The 15,574-nt window shown below is 40.0% G+C and overlaps 1 protein-coding gene across 3 annotated transcripts in view; it reads right to left on the reverse strand.

Moving 5' to 3' along the window:
* Positions 1-15,574, reverse strand: part of astn2 (astrotactin 2) — a 250,188-nt gene that overhangs the window by 188,017 nt on the left and 46,597 nt on the right. For 2 of the 3 annotated variants that reach the window (XM_077585480.1, XM_077585479.1), the window contains exon 2: positions 7,546-7,733. In XM_077585480.1, the coding sequence (XP_077441606.1) occupies positions 7,546-7,733 (188 nt within the window). The remainder of the gene's footprint in view (positions 1-7,545; positions 7,734-15,574) is intronic. The other variant, XM_077585481.1, reaches the window with a different exon arrangement.

Below are 15,574 nucleotides of genomic sequence, written 5' to 3' on the forward strand. Positions count from 1 at the left end.
ACGACAGGACCCCGTGTCCATCCATCCATTTTCCGAACCACTTATCATCACAAGGGTTGCGGGCATGCTGGAGCCTATCCCAGGTGTCAATGGGCGGCAAGCGGGGTACTCCCTGAACTGGTCGTCAACCAATCTTTCATGCTGGAGGTAAGGCAGGGACCCCCCCCCCTCCCACACTCCCATTCCCCTTCCCCTTCCCCCTCCCCTACTCCCTGAACTGGTCGCCAACCAATCGGAGGGGCCCCTGTCCGGGGTTAATTTTAATACATGCTCCATGCCACCAAAAAATGGATGATGTGATGTAAATAGGCCATATTTTTGGATGTGCCTGGTTCTATTTTTTTTTTTTTATTCCCTATAGGCAGCATTCACTTTGTAAGACAGCATTTGGATAAAACAAATTGTAAACAACTGCAAGTTCCCACTAGCTTTCATCACTGGTTAAATGGCTTAGAAAGCATCCATCACATCTGCCAAGACACCTTGGCATATCGGCGCCAATAATCGCGAGTGGACTAACCATGACCGCTCCGAGTGTTGACGAGAAATCGTCGAGAGTCGTGTTAGCTAAGTGAAGGTGACTGCTTTTGGGGCCATCACTCAAGCAAAAAGCCTCCACTGCAAGCGGATGATTAAACCCAATAGCAATTTAACAAGCGCAAGTGAGATTGATGACATAAACAATAGCGCGTCATAGTCACGGAGCCTTTACGAGAGCCGCAAAAACTTTAATCGTAACTCATATAACGCTACTTAGGCAGTATAAATAATGAGCCCGCCAGGCCATTAAAAGGAAAAGTGCAATAGTTCCTATGCATATGACAACCACAAAACGCCACTGATAGATTGTCCAGTGATGACAATTGTACTGAAGTGATGGTAAAGTGAAGTGAAGGTCAAATGCAATTTGTTGGTGAAATAATCTCATAGGAAGTAATAGAAAAACAAACAAAAAAATGTTTATTGATATTACAAAATCATCAGATTAATCAGAATAATGTTGCCTGGAGTAGTTGCCATACCAGCTTTGTTCCATTGATTGTTTCAACTAAATGAACACACTACAAAGAAAACCAAGGTAACATAACAAAAATGGCTTGTTCAGTTTTAATTTTCCAAGCTATTTGAGCACTGCTGTATTGTTAAAAGAAGAGTTAAGAGTGAAATGTGGTTATAAATGTTATTTTTGAGAGGTTGCAAATGGTAAAAAAGTGAATTCTCAAAAGCCAAAAGTTGCAAAAACTTGAGTTTCCTAACCACCACCGCAAAACTTTAGTTTATTTACCAAAGAATTAACTTCTCTAATGTTTTGCTTTTACTGCACCCTGAAAGCAGCATGTTAAACGTAAGCGTGACATGTATGTGATTCTTCTGTCCATGACACAACAAAAACAATTGTTTAAATACAAGACATGCTTTGATTTTAAATCATCGCTAGCGCTAATGCTAAAGTCAACAGAAAATTACAATGACGTGTTAGCAGATAGTTTTGAGTAGTTGAGTTTTATTATTTAAATATTAAGTTTTGAAGTCCTTTGAATAGTAATTTCATTAATCATGAATCTCTATGAAGACATTATTGTAATTATTTTAATATTCTATAATCATCCAACCTAAACCCAGATGTTTTCAGTATGAACCAAAAAGCAAAGGCGCTGTTCTAATTATTTTGGAGGTGAGTGTAGTAGTAGTCTAGCAGCTAACTTTTTAATCCTGACAAAGATATTGTTGAAGAAAACATTAATTAATTGTCAAAACTAAAAGCTTATATTTGGCATAGTGAGCCTATGACTCGATCCACTTAACCCCGGTGCCTCAAAATGAAAGCTTCCCTTGAACAAAGAGCATATTAATGTGCCATATTAGAACAGTAAGCGCAAATCACATGTCCAATAATTCTTCATCGAGAAGCTTTAATGTCATATTGAAGGAAAGGGGCCAGCGTGGACTTTTAATTAAACGTATGGTGCAATAAACTGCATGTGTACAGAGGTGACTGAAACAATTAAAGCTGGGAGCAATTAAAAAAGTAGCGCGCCGAACATTCATCTCTTCAGTCCGCCGATTCCACAGTTTTCCTCGATGACCGGACGGCCATACATCACCCATGACTGTTTAATTATAAGAAGGCCATTTCAGCCGTGTAGGACGTGCTTGGCTGAGAATAGTCTCTCATCCTTACGTAGTGCGCACGCTCGAGAGCAAAACACGGCCGTGGGCCAATGGCCAGCTGGAGCAAATGAGGCAGGATGATTTAAAAACTGGTACGTTCGTCCAGTTTGCTTTTGTTCAGGGGTGGGCAACTTAAAACACCTAGCTAAATTTACACTATGTCCCCAGAGGCTACGTTAGCCCTGTTTGGTCAAAACGTAGAGGGACATGGAAGTTTGGCCAATTTCCTCTCTGCTTTCAAGTCCAGCTGTCACGTGCAGTGCAAGATTTGGATCCAAACGCAGACAAGACACGGAAGTTGGGGAAACAGTCTTTTTATACAAAAACACAAAGTAACAACAGAGAACTGGGCTGGAGGCAGAATACATGGAACGCAAATATATTTGAAGAAAAGCTTACGTGGAAGAAAGATAACTCACACAATGTTTGTATATGACAGAATAAAGGCATATACAGCAAAATAAGACTGGCTAGACAAAATTAGAATGACTAATACAGGACCTTACCAACTGCATAACAACTGAAAATATCATCATTGTAAGGGACATAGCGACTGCATAGCAACTACAAAATAAAACTGATTGGCCAAAGTAAGAGTGACTAATTCGCTACATAGCAACTGATATCATCATCATCATCACTATAAAGAACAAATCAATTGCATAGCAGCTACAAAATAAGAGTGATTAGACAAAGTAAAAGGGACCAATACATGGCATAGAAACTGATACCACCATTATCATCAGCATAAGGAACATACCAACTGCATAACAACTACAAAATAAGAGTGACTAATACAGGACCTTAGCAACTGCATAACAACTGAACACATCATCATTGTAAGGGACATAGCAACTGCATAGCAACTACAAAATAACAGTGATTAGACAAATGCATAACTGACATCATCATCATCATAAGGCATAAGCACACTCCCAATTAAGAGTACCTACACAAAAAAGAGTGACCAAATACAGCACCATAGCAACTGCGTAACAACTGACATCATCAGCAACAGCAGCCTAAGGCACATAGCAACTGTATATCAACTAGAAACTAAGCGTGACTACATAAAATATAATACAGGACCATAGCGACTGCATAGCAACTACAAAATAAAACTGATTGGCCAAAGTAAGAGTGACTAATTCGCTACATAGCAACTGATATCATCATCATCATCACTATAAAGAACAAATCAATTGCATAGCAGCTACAAAATAAGAGTGATTAGACAAAGTAAAAGGGACCAATACATGGCATAGAAACTGATACCATCATTATCATCAGCATAAGGAACATACCAACTGCATAACAACTACAAAATAAGAGTGACTAATACAGGACCTTAGCAACTGCATAACAACTGAACACATCATCATTGTAAGGGACATAGCAACTGCATAGCAACTACAAAATAACAGTGATTAGACAAATGCATAACTGACATCATCATCATCATAAGGCATAAGCACACTCCCAATTAAGAGTACCTACACAAAAAAGAGTGACCAAATACAGCACCATAGCAACTGCGTAACAACTGACAGCATCAGCAACAGCAGCCTAAGGCACATAGCAACTGTATATCAACTAGAAACTAAGCGTGACTACATAAAATATAATGCAGGACCCTTAGTGACTGCATAGCAACTACAAAATAAAACTGATTGGCCAAAGTAAGAGTGACTAATTCGCTACATAGCAACTGATATCATCATCATCATTATCGTCATCATCACTATAAAGAACAAATCAATTGCATAGCAGCTACAAAATAATAGTGATTAGACAAAGTAAGAGGGGCCAATACACGGCATAGAAACTGATACCATCATTATCATCAGCATAAGGAACATACCAACTGCATAACAACTACAAAATAAGAGTGACTAATACAGGACCATCTCAAATGCATTGAAACTAACATCTTTATCATTAGCAGCATCATAAGGAGCATAGCAACTGCTTAGAAACTAAGAAATAAGAGTGACTAATACATGACCATAGCAACTGACACCATCATCACAAGGGACAGCTACAGGACCATACACAATGACCCAACCCAAAACACAGTCATAAAACCAGCAACGTTTTCAGTTTTACATCGGGTCACAAGGGTAGCTGTTGCCGAGTCCTGGAGGCTCAACGGCCCACTTCAGTTTTGCACAAGAGCTACCACAGATGTCAGTATGTTACCCTGGCACATTCTGGTGGGTTCACCCAGAAAGGTCGGAGCATGTTTGCGTCCACGCTACAAAAAACAAGGCATGAAAACAATGGAATTAATTTGAAGCTACTTCTCCATTATGTTCCCGGCGACCAGAGCAGCCACATTTCAAGCCACTGAGGATACAAATTTAGTTTGTAGAATTTAACTCCACAGAAAGGTAACAGGTCTTGAAAAGGAATTATAGTTGTTATCAAAAAGTGAAATGTATTCACCTTTTGTAATATGTATTGTATTTAATTTAGCTTTCAAAGAAAATCCTAATTCAGCCTGTAGCGTTGAGCTCCACAGAGGTAGTAATAAGTTGATAAGAGCTTCTTTATTTCCTTCAAAAACAAATTTATTCAACATTTAATTAAAAATAATAATTAAATAGAGTGCCGCCGGGAAAGAATGGGACAGCTGTTCTGTTCTGTTCTGTGCTGTGCTATGATTGGCCAGTGTTTGTTTGTGGGTAGTAAGTATAAAGTATGAGTATAAAGTACCGGTAGATCGTATAAAACCTCAGAAGATGTTTTGTAATGCAGTAAAGGAAATACTCTTTTATTGTATCCCATTTGGGAAACATACAACCTGACCACCCAGTGAACTCAAAGCCCACACACATGGCTGAGTAAAATCTTCATTTTCCGAATTTTGGAATCCTAGGAATTGAGGGTGGGTTTTGATTACCCGGATAGAAAGTGCAGCTCTGACTTCCTTCCAGAAATTAACTGACTGCTTTTTGATGTTAATAATCCCAGAAATGACATTACTTGTCATTCTCTGCTCTCTGTCGATGCGTGAAATGACTCAAATATTACGAATCATCAAATAACAAATGACATGAGGTACAGAATGCTAATCTGTCAATTCTGTAACAACACTGTGGTGCGCCAGTTCAGACAATCACAAAAACATTAAACAACTGATGACTTACTGCTATGAAATGTTAACCGGCATGATGGAAATTCCGTTGGGATAAACTAGAACAAAGGTTCCCAAAGACATGCTTCCAAAGTAGAAGCTTGTAAAGCTGCAAAGAAGGAGGACTGATTTTTTTCATTTATACACCCGGGACAAAAAACTCAACTGCTACCATGACTAAATAAATGTATGAACAAGTTAGATTCATATTTTTAAATTTCTGTAGGCATGTTCATCCATGTGACAGCTAGTAGAGAACACAAAATTGGGCCTGTGGGAGTATCAAAAAATCTACCCCCTAAATTAATTTCCTTTAGGAACATGAAATTTAGTTGGCATGACTTTAATGTGGAGACACCAAATTTTTTTAAGAACACATAGCTAATAAGACATAGGAAGTCGTTTTGGTTTGAAGCGGCCATTTGTACTTCACACATGGGCAACTCTAAATTTGCTTTTCAATCTAACAGAAAGAAAGAAAAAAAAAGTACCAGATTTTTTTATAGTTAGATTTTTGCCTTCAAAATGCTGATATTAAACGGCTGTCAGGAGTCAAACTGAGTTTGACTTAAAATTGAATTGGTCGTGTTTACATGACAAGTACTCTGGTAATGTAATGGAACATACAGCTGCATTTCGTGTGGAGGCCACGGGTTCGAATTCCAGCCAGAACCCAAACAACCAGCCACCGGCGGTCCCAAGCCCGGAAAAAAGAAAAAGTGGATTGTTTTAGGAAGGGCATCAAGCATCCAGCATAAATTCTGTGCCAAACAAATCGAGTGTGACTCACTGTGGTGACCCCTGATGGCGCAAGCCAAAGGTCACAACAACAACATGACACAAGTTTGGTAATGAGTGCTAAAGATATACTATGTTAGCTTGTTAGCTGCCAGAGTGTGTCAGAAGGAATTTTCCCTCCATCCTGCACCATCCCAAAATGACGTATATCACCAACTTGTCAATAAGCACAGCGGGCATTTATACAGTATATTTTTTTCCCAACATGAAACACAAATAGTGCAAGTTTTAATAAAGCACAGCTAAATAATACTTCATATTCACAAAGATTTAGTGTTATCGGTGCGACAGGATTTAAGGCATTTGAGGAAATAGAAATAAGTTATTCAAAGTCCCATCTTTAAAGAGGACGACTGTTCCGGAGTGTCGGAATTCCAATGCAGGAACAGGGACTGAAACCCATTGAAGAATCACACAGAGGCAGTCGGAATTGTAAAGTGTGGCTGTTTGGCCAAGCAGCCCGAAGGTGTCCTCTGGCGATTCGAGTGAACATCATTATGTCTGCTACTGTCAGTTCAGGGCCAGACTGCAGTGTGAGGACTCTATTTTTCTAGACATTCAACTGTCAGTCATGCAATCTTTCTCTCCAACTCCACTCCCACTTTCCTCCTGTTTCTCGCACTTTGTCCCGCCCCCACATGTCACGCTACAGGGCCACCCTGAACACGGGACGAAGTGACAACAACGCGTGCCATCAGGTAACAAGTTGTGACAATTTGATTTGTACTTGAATTGACATTTTGGTGACTGAAAAGGGTTTTGACGCTACAGTTTATCGGGATAATCAATGTTTTTATGGTTTATAATAAAATATGAATGTCAGGGCAATATTTCAAGATGAAAGGATTTGATATGATGATGAACTAGGATAGTTCTGGCCATAGGTGTCATGTCAGCTCTCTGGTCTTGTTATGTTTGTTTTTTTTTTTTTTTTTTGGGGGGGGGGGGGGCAGATCTACCTGAGACACACCTGCTGCTTGTTAGCAATCAGGCTGCTTTAAAAGGCAGCTGAACCAGCTTGTTAGTTGTCAGACTATTGGCTTGCTCACCTCTGTGTTGCAACTGTTAGTCTTGACGCTTCACTTGACCTTGTCTTGTTTCCTCGTATTTTTTACCAGTGCATTTTGTATCCTAATTTTCCTTGCTCTTTTTTGCAAGGACTTTTGTACGTGTGCTTTTTGTCCATTTTCGCCCCTTGCCGTTTGGTAAGCATTTTCGGTTTAAACTTTTGAAAATAATCTTTTGTAAACATTTTTTTGTCTGTGTTTCTGGAATTCACACATCTCAAGGAAGCTTTATTTCTTAGTTGTCTTTGTTTAATATTATTATTATTATTTTTATTGATTCGTTTTAGTGTGTTCCTTCCTATTTAGTTCCTTCCTTTCCCCTAAACAAATAACTACGGTATAGGGAATAATATGCAACTATTTCCTACTTACCATTACCGAGATGTGCAGCAGATGCAAGTGGTCGTGTGTGACTTGCACCGGTTCCCGCGCAGAGGCCTGCGTCGTCTGGGCCACCACCTCCGACTCAGTCACGGACACATGGAAGTAAAGTGTCCCGTTCTCCAGCCACTGCTGCTTCCAGTGCACCTGGGAAATGTCTTGCCCCGTCCCTGAAATCTCTGCAAAGTGACAGAGCGCATACAAAAAAACAAAAAGGGAGGTGTTTAGAAATTGACATTTAACTGGGCTCATTAGAGTAGTTCAGTGATGTGACGTGGTCGTTTCCAACGCTACGTTCAAACTCAGAACATCGCATTAGCCAAATAACCTATGAATTATCTGATTAGAACAGTCATAAAAGCTGGTTCAGGAGGAATCATCGTCAAACGTCGCCATGCGCAAAATCTGCATGGTGGTAAAAATTCCGTAGTCGGTATTAGTCTGAATGGTCTGTGTTTGAGTAAATAAAAAAAAAATGGTTCAAATATGAATCACATTTATCTTCATATCATATCTGATGTTCTTGGGAGGAAGAATATCCCCTAATAGGATGACAATTGCCATATCAGGCTCAATTAGTTGCAGGCACTCCATCTCTGCATCAGTGTCGTCGTCCTATCTGCATTCATCACTGCACAATTGAAGATCGTATAAAAAAATAATTAGCATTGGGCCGGTGTCTTTACACAGATATCGGAAAAGGACTGGAACCTTTTAAAAGCATTAATCAAGACGTACTAGTGAAGCATGGAATGCTTTGGCGGTTTTGAAAGAATATTGTTCAGGAAAAGAAGTGTCTATGGGACAAAAAAAAAAAGAATATCTCGTGGTGACATGAGGGCATATTGACAAATCTCTCACCAAAAAGTTTAATTTGAGGTTGTTGCAAAGCGGATTTTGATTTTTCGTTTGAAACACCTGTGTTGCTTGTGGGAGACATGGAAAACTGGACTGCGTTTGAGAACCACTGTTGTTGGTGTTACGTGGGTCATGTTTGGTGTCTCGTCTAGTAAATGTTGCCATGTTGTCTTAGCTTAGCCACGTCTTCGAGCTACAGCCAAGCTACATCCAAGCTACAGCCAAGCTACAGCCAAGCTACATCCAAGCTACAGCCAAGCTACAGCCAAAGTACATCTAAGCTACATCCAAGCTACTTCCAAGCTACATCCAAGCTACATCCAAGCTACAGCCACTCCACAGGCAGACATGGAAAACAAGCTGGATAGCGGTACTCGAGGACTGCGGTTGAGAACCACTGTTGTTGGTGTTACGTGGGTCATGTTTGGTGTCTCGTCTAGTAAATGTTGCCATGTTGTCTTAGCTTAGCCACGTCTGCGAGCTGCAGCCAAGCTACATCCAAGCTACATCCAAGCTACAGCCAAGCTACATCCAAGCTACATCCAAGCTACAGCCAAGCTACATCCAAGCTACAACCAAGGTACATCCAAGCTACAGCCAAGGTACATCCAAGCTACAGCCAAGGTACATCCAAGCTACATCCAAGCTACAGCCAAGCTACATCCAAGCTACAGCCAAGCTACATCCAAGCTACAGCCAAGCTACATCCAAGCTACATCCAAGCTACAGCCACTCCACAGGCAGTCAAGTCAAGCCAAGTCACTCCCCGTTGAGGCAAGTCCGGTCCTGTCACATCATGTTCGGTTCAGTCAAGTCCAGTCTAGTCAAAGTCTTGGATTTCCTACCCACTTTTCTTGTCAATAAACCACCCTACGTTTATTCATTACCTCTGTTTGATCACTGACTCTCCTCGCATTTGGGTCCATCTCCCACTACGCCTCAAAACCGTAACAACGTGTTGGAACTAAGAGGTTCTGATGAGATATGTGAAGAACTACAGACCAAACACACGGTGGGTCTCCAAAATGCCCCACTTCTCGGGTAAAGTTACTTTCTTTCCCCACTTCGGCCAGAGAGTAACTCATTGAATTGTATGGTTCAGACAACGGCAAAGGCAGGACTAAATCTCACTAATCTTACTTGAATCTCAAGATTTCTAAAAAGGCAAAGAGGTAGAGGAGCAGCAGCAAGCAGGGCCTTAGTTGGGAGACAACGCAATGTGTTGGTGCGTGATGCGGTATTCTGTCATGCGGGTGACAAGGGAGCCGACATCTGTGACATCCATCAGCGGGGCAGGTGGCAAATGACAAATGTCGCCGAATGCGGCTGGTTATTAACCTACGAGGCTACGGCGTCAGGAGAGCCTAAGCCGAGCTCTGCCTTGAGGCGCAGGCAGGGTGCATGGTGGGAGTCGGTCATGTCAGAAAACGACCAAGCCTATCTATTACAATCAGAAGGATATCAGTAAATTGTGTGGATTATTGGTATCTTGGAGCAATTCTGGCAAAATAAATAAATAAATGGCCGCAGTGTTCCGCTTAGCACAAGACTGGCATGGAAACAGAAGTTCCAACTACTCAGATTGATTATACCAATCCAAACATATTTGTTGATTAAAAAAAATCATCCAAAACAATCCATGTATCCTTCATTAGCTTATGCCACGTACACAGAGCTCAGCATAGGTCGGACATTTTGCCGTGGCTATGCTCGGGTCTGTTGTGATGTATAGAATACGTGTCTAACAACAACAATTGCAAAAGGACAGGAGATGGGAGTGTTAAGCTTCCCTGGTTGACTTTATCCCCCATTTTGGGTTAGGGTTAGGGTGAATTTTCAGCGGTATATAAAAAATGCATAGATGTTTTTTGGGTTGGTGAAGGACTCTGGTTGGTGGCCCGGTAGGTGGTGGGTGGTGTCTGGTCGGTGCTGGATTTCACTTTCCTTTCTTTTCTTTGGTCCTTCCTCGGGTCTCCTGACGGCCTCACGACTCTGGCTGGAAGTGTTCGGTTTCGGTGAACGGTATGGGATTTTTTAATAGGTTTTAGGTGAACTAATGAATACACACACACACACTCGCACGCACGCACATACACATACTCACCCACATACAAAAACAAAAAAAAGAGAGAGCAATGATGATGACATGTCAAATTGGTAAAATTACCGAATGAACAATACTGAGCTCTGCAGAAAAAAAAAAATACACATACACATACAAAATAAAAATAAATAAAAAATATATATTTAAAAAAATAATAATAATAAATAAGAGAGCAATGATGATGACATGTCAAATCGGTAAAATTACCGAATGAACAATACTGAGCTCTCCAGAAAAAAGAAAAAAAAGGTATATAAAAAATGTAGACAGGCGTCATTGGTTACAAGTAGTGTTGACAAGGGTACAATATGTGTCTGATGAATGCAGAAAATTCACGGCTCATCTTCACCACATTCCTTATCATTGCCCCCAAGACAAAATAGATGAAATATTGTCTTTTACAAGTACTATTACATGGGTTTTATACACCGGCACCACGTAATCACTGATATTATCTCGGAGGCAAAAAATCTCCAGGTCCACTCCATAACCTCCATTCCATGCCTGTGCCGTTTAAACAGAGGAGCAACACAGGAAAAAACATTGAAAATTTTACAGGCGGTGTAAATCGGGCTTGTGATGCTACCTCCCTTCTCCTCAACTCAAAATGTGTACTCCCTGTCGCCGGGTAGATTTTATACCTCTGTTTTGTGTCCATTATTCTAACAACAACACCTGAAAAACAGTTGGAAAATGGTGGCTTTTACAAATCCAAAAACGGAAAATATTCAGGTCAATTTTAGCCTCCACCTACCTTTCCTTCTTTGAATTTTATTTTTTAATTGTCAATTTTGTAACTTGTAATCCCTCCAAAAACAGAAAAGTTATCTTTAGATTTCTTATGTGTTAAATACAAATATCCTGGACGGATATTTTAGCATTAATTCATCTTTCATTCCCTGTAATAAGCCTGCTAGACCTTCTGCGCTTTTGCTGACTACAACGTATGATAAAATTTTGTGGTATGTGAAGACATCAAAACCTCAAAACCCCCACAGGTAAAGCTGATTCTTTTTTTCTGTGCTTGGTGGGGAATGACGACACGTTGATCAGTCCTTCACCCAGCCCACATTAAAATAAGCATTTTATGCCAGTGAGATGTACCTGTGCCTTATAACTTTAACACTCTTGTCAAATCCGCTGCGGAATGTAGCGCGGCTGGCTTTAAATAACTTGTCATTTGGATCCAAATTAAAAATAATTTGCCTGTGAAAAAAAAGCTACATTTTGCAGGAGATTCAAATGTAACTAATCCTGTCAGCCAAATTTCTAGCTGTGTATTATCTACTCTATGTTTATACATGAAGACGGCTGAAGTTCACTAAGAGTGCCATTTACAAATAAAATAGGTGTGTGTGTGTGTGTGTGAGCGTGCCCTTGTATTTTTGAGTCCTGTCGCTGGGCTCCAAGCCAGACATCACCAGGATAAAAGCTATGCGTGGCCTCAAGGCCTGCTTGTAATTCATTAGCAGGGCCATTATTAACGTGTATGTGTGCATCGTCCCGTGCGTGTGTGTGTGTGTGTGTGTAAACCAGATTGAGTCCAAGGACAAGCCACAGGAATCCATTAGTGAACTTTTCTTGGAATACTTGGTTGGCATGTCGATCATTGATAATTCATGGATTGCCAGGGAATGAAATCTAATGAGCTAAAGGGTGGATCAGCATGCATGCCTAAAAGTCAGGAGATTTGGGTTTGAATTTCCAGGACCCTATTTGACAAGCCGGAGAAAAAAATGACATATTGGTGCAAATTAACTGAAAATATGCGTAGACTTTACGCAGAGTTCATGCAAAATCGGAGATCAGTTATAATGTATATAGAGTAGAATTATACACAAATTTGAGGTATTTGTGGGCCTGGTTGATCCAATCTGTAAAGTAAATAAACAAGTTGTTTCAATAGATTGGATAGTCGGTGATCGCCTCATCTAACAAGCTACTTTGAAGGAGCTTGTGTTGTTGCATTCAGTTTTTAATAAATAAGCATGCCAAAATGCTCTGTATCCTTTTTCACCAATTTATATGAAATAATGTTGACCTTCGGCTGTCTGTGTGATCTAGTAGACACATTACAGCCGTTGGTGTCGGTGAGAGAGGCATGTCAGCGCGTGTCAGCCGAATCGGCCGGTGACAGTTATCAAAGTGGTCTGAGCGAGCAATATGATGTTTCACCCTCATGGGGGTGCTGGACTTACTACAGCCTCTGGAATGTGCAAGAGGGAAGGCGCAAGAGTGCATAGATTTCATGAAGGTGCCTAAGTGACACATTTTAGTCGATTGGAGCCTCTGAGAGCAGCCTTAACTAAATCAAATGCAGAAATAACTAAAAACCTTTCAACTTAAATAATAACGTGAAAAATGACAACGGCTGATTTGACATTATAAATGTGTCACTGTTCTGACCTGAGAGTTTTTTTTTTTTTTTAAAACCTTTCAAAATAAAATGTCCAGCTGTGTGAGTCCAAAAGTTCTGCTTAATCGTGGAACAGCTCTGTATGTGGGTGCGCATCTCCTCCTACATGAGCCCAAAATACCACAACACAGATGGCAGCATTTAAAAAAAATAAAAATAAAAACGAAGACAAAAGCACAAATGTGATGCATATTTCCTGCAATTACACAAAGGACTTAAACTAGCAGATGGGCCACAATATATGACTGAGTACTACTCTAATTGCTATCTTGCTAGCATGTTAGCATTTGATTTGGCCCTAAAGTATTTTAATTATGCGTGTATTATTTTACGTTACATTAAGTAAGCACTTTCTGTATACAAGCTGCCATGTTAGTATCAAATGTTAGCATGTTGGTTAGCATGTTTTAAATCCTATCTCACTACAGGGTATGATATTAAATCCTAAATGAGCTGCCTAAGTTCTTTCTGTACTGAAGTTGTCATCTTGGTATATATTTATATTTGATCATGAATTGTATAAGAAAATGTATGCCTGCATTATAGTGACAAACGCTGTATTTGTTTTTGTAATTGTTTTCCTTATCGTTGCCGTGGGGGGGAAAAAAAGCTTCAATTTTGCTGTGAACTTAAAAAGACTTTTAAAAGTAAAGAATGAAGAGTGCAGTAAGATGCAGTGAGGGATTATGAGATCAGCTTTTCAAATTTGAGTTATGCTGACAAAATGTGTTTGACTCAGGAATATCTCCCGTGCCCACACTGAGGACTTAGCAGCACTAAGAAGGCTTTATCAAGGATTGTGTCCAAGCTTTTTACATCTATTCCTTTCACTTTGTTTTAAAGGACAATGGAAGCAGTTGCTGCATGTGGCTCTGCTGTTTGAAAAATGAGTTAGCACCATTTTTTTTAAAATCCTAATTGATTGGCTGTAGTATTTTCTTTACTCAGGCTACATTGCTATAAAAACGTTTTGGGTAAACCTAAAAAACGCACTATAAACCTTCGACAGTAAATGTCCAACTGTACTAAACAAGATTTTTCTAAATTGACATTATGCGTCCACACGTTGTTAGCATGCTAACATTTAGCATAGCAAGAGTTTCTATTATTATTAGAGCCAAAAGTTGAAGTTGTTCTACAGGACAAGCCCAACTCACAGCAAATTAAACACAAATGACAGGTTGCAAGTAAGCAAACATATAGAAAACCCATGAAAAAAAAAATATAATAATTATATTATTAATAATCATACAGTAGCTAACGTCATGTTGTTCTTCAGACAGCAAATTTCAGTGAATCAACAAGATGCTTCAAGAAATGACTACTTAACAATGATGCTCATTAACAATCATTTTAACTGGCTTTTTTTTACGTTTATTTATGTAAGTTGTACTTCCTAAAATTTACCTTTTTAACACAGTAAATCTAACAAAATTCATATTAGCAATGGGCGAGTACGATACGAGGTAATGCTATCGGGCTGATACCCAGCCTTATTTCAAGGTATCAGTACTCACGATTGTCATTAATTTCATGCAATTTCAAGGGAAAATGCTCAAATTTGTTGTCGCTGTTTTTTTGGAGGGACATTTTATATATCAAGAGCCCCACTGGTATCAATAATTGGTATACATATATGTTATTACTTTAGACCTGAGTACTCCTACTGGTATCAGTATGAAAAAAAAGTGTTATCGAACATCTATATTAATATTTTTACAAAATTGGCTTTGTTTCCCCCTTTTTTTTTGTCTTTCGGCAGCAAACTATTTAAGTGTGAATCAATAGTGCCTCTGATTATTGCAGGCATGTTGCCAGTTGCAACTAATCAGAAATTAATTTCACAATTGACATATTCTTAATCAATTAATACAGCGTTGATTTGAAATCTACTTGGGTGGGTGGACTCCGGCGGTGGGGTTGGGGGGCGGGGTTGGACAGGAGGTGAGTCTCAGCCCTGTTACTACGTCTCCTCTAGCCTAACGATCCACAAGTGAGTGGCGGCGAACTAACGTTATGTGCGTGAAGGGAAAATAACCATGGTTTGATACATCCTCATGCAACCTCTTATATAAGGATATGTTGTTGTCCTGAACTGTTGTACGAATCCAGGTGCTCAACAATTTGTAAATAAAGGGCGGAATCAGCCTGGGAGTGAATGCCTTGTTTATACTACAGTGCTCCCTGCTTCGCAAACACGTTTTCGAGGGTGCCTGGGAGAGGGCTTGGCCAGCCCTGTTTCTCACGCTCACAACTTTTTGTTAACGAATAAAAGACGGAGCGGCAGCTGCGGAATACGTACGATTGCCCAGCCGTTTTGCAGCTCGTTCTACCCGGACCGTCGGCTCTCCGGTCTGGTGTCAAGGTAAGCGCTGATGATGATCAAATTATGCTGCTTAGCGTTGAAGTGTGTTGATTGGGGAATAAAAGGCACTATTATTCTAGCAAAGTGAGGTGTGTTTATTGCTGTTTGCGGGGAATAAAAGGTACAATTATTCTAGCACAGTATAGGTGTTGATTGCTGTTTGCGGGGAATAAAAGGCACAATTATTCTAGCACAGTATATCAGTCTCTGTGTATTCATTGTTACCGCCGATCACTCACGATCCTGCATAAAATTATAAAAGTGAAGTAGTGTTTTC

This window comes from Vanacampus margaritifer, chromosome 14 (assembly GCF_051991255.1).
Source record: "Vanacampus margaritifer isolate UIUO_Vmar chromosome 14, RoL_Vmar_1.0, whole genome shotgun sequence".
Lineage (NCBI taxonomy): Eukaryota > Metazoa > Chordata > Actinopteri > Syngnathiformes > Syngnathidae > Vanacampus > Vanacampus margaritifer.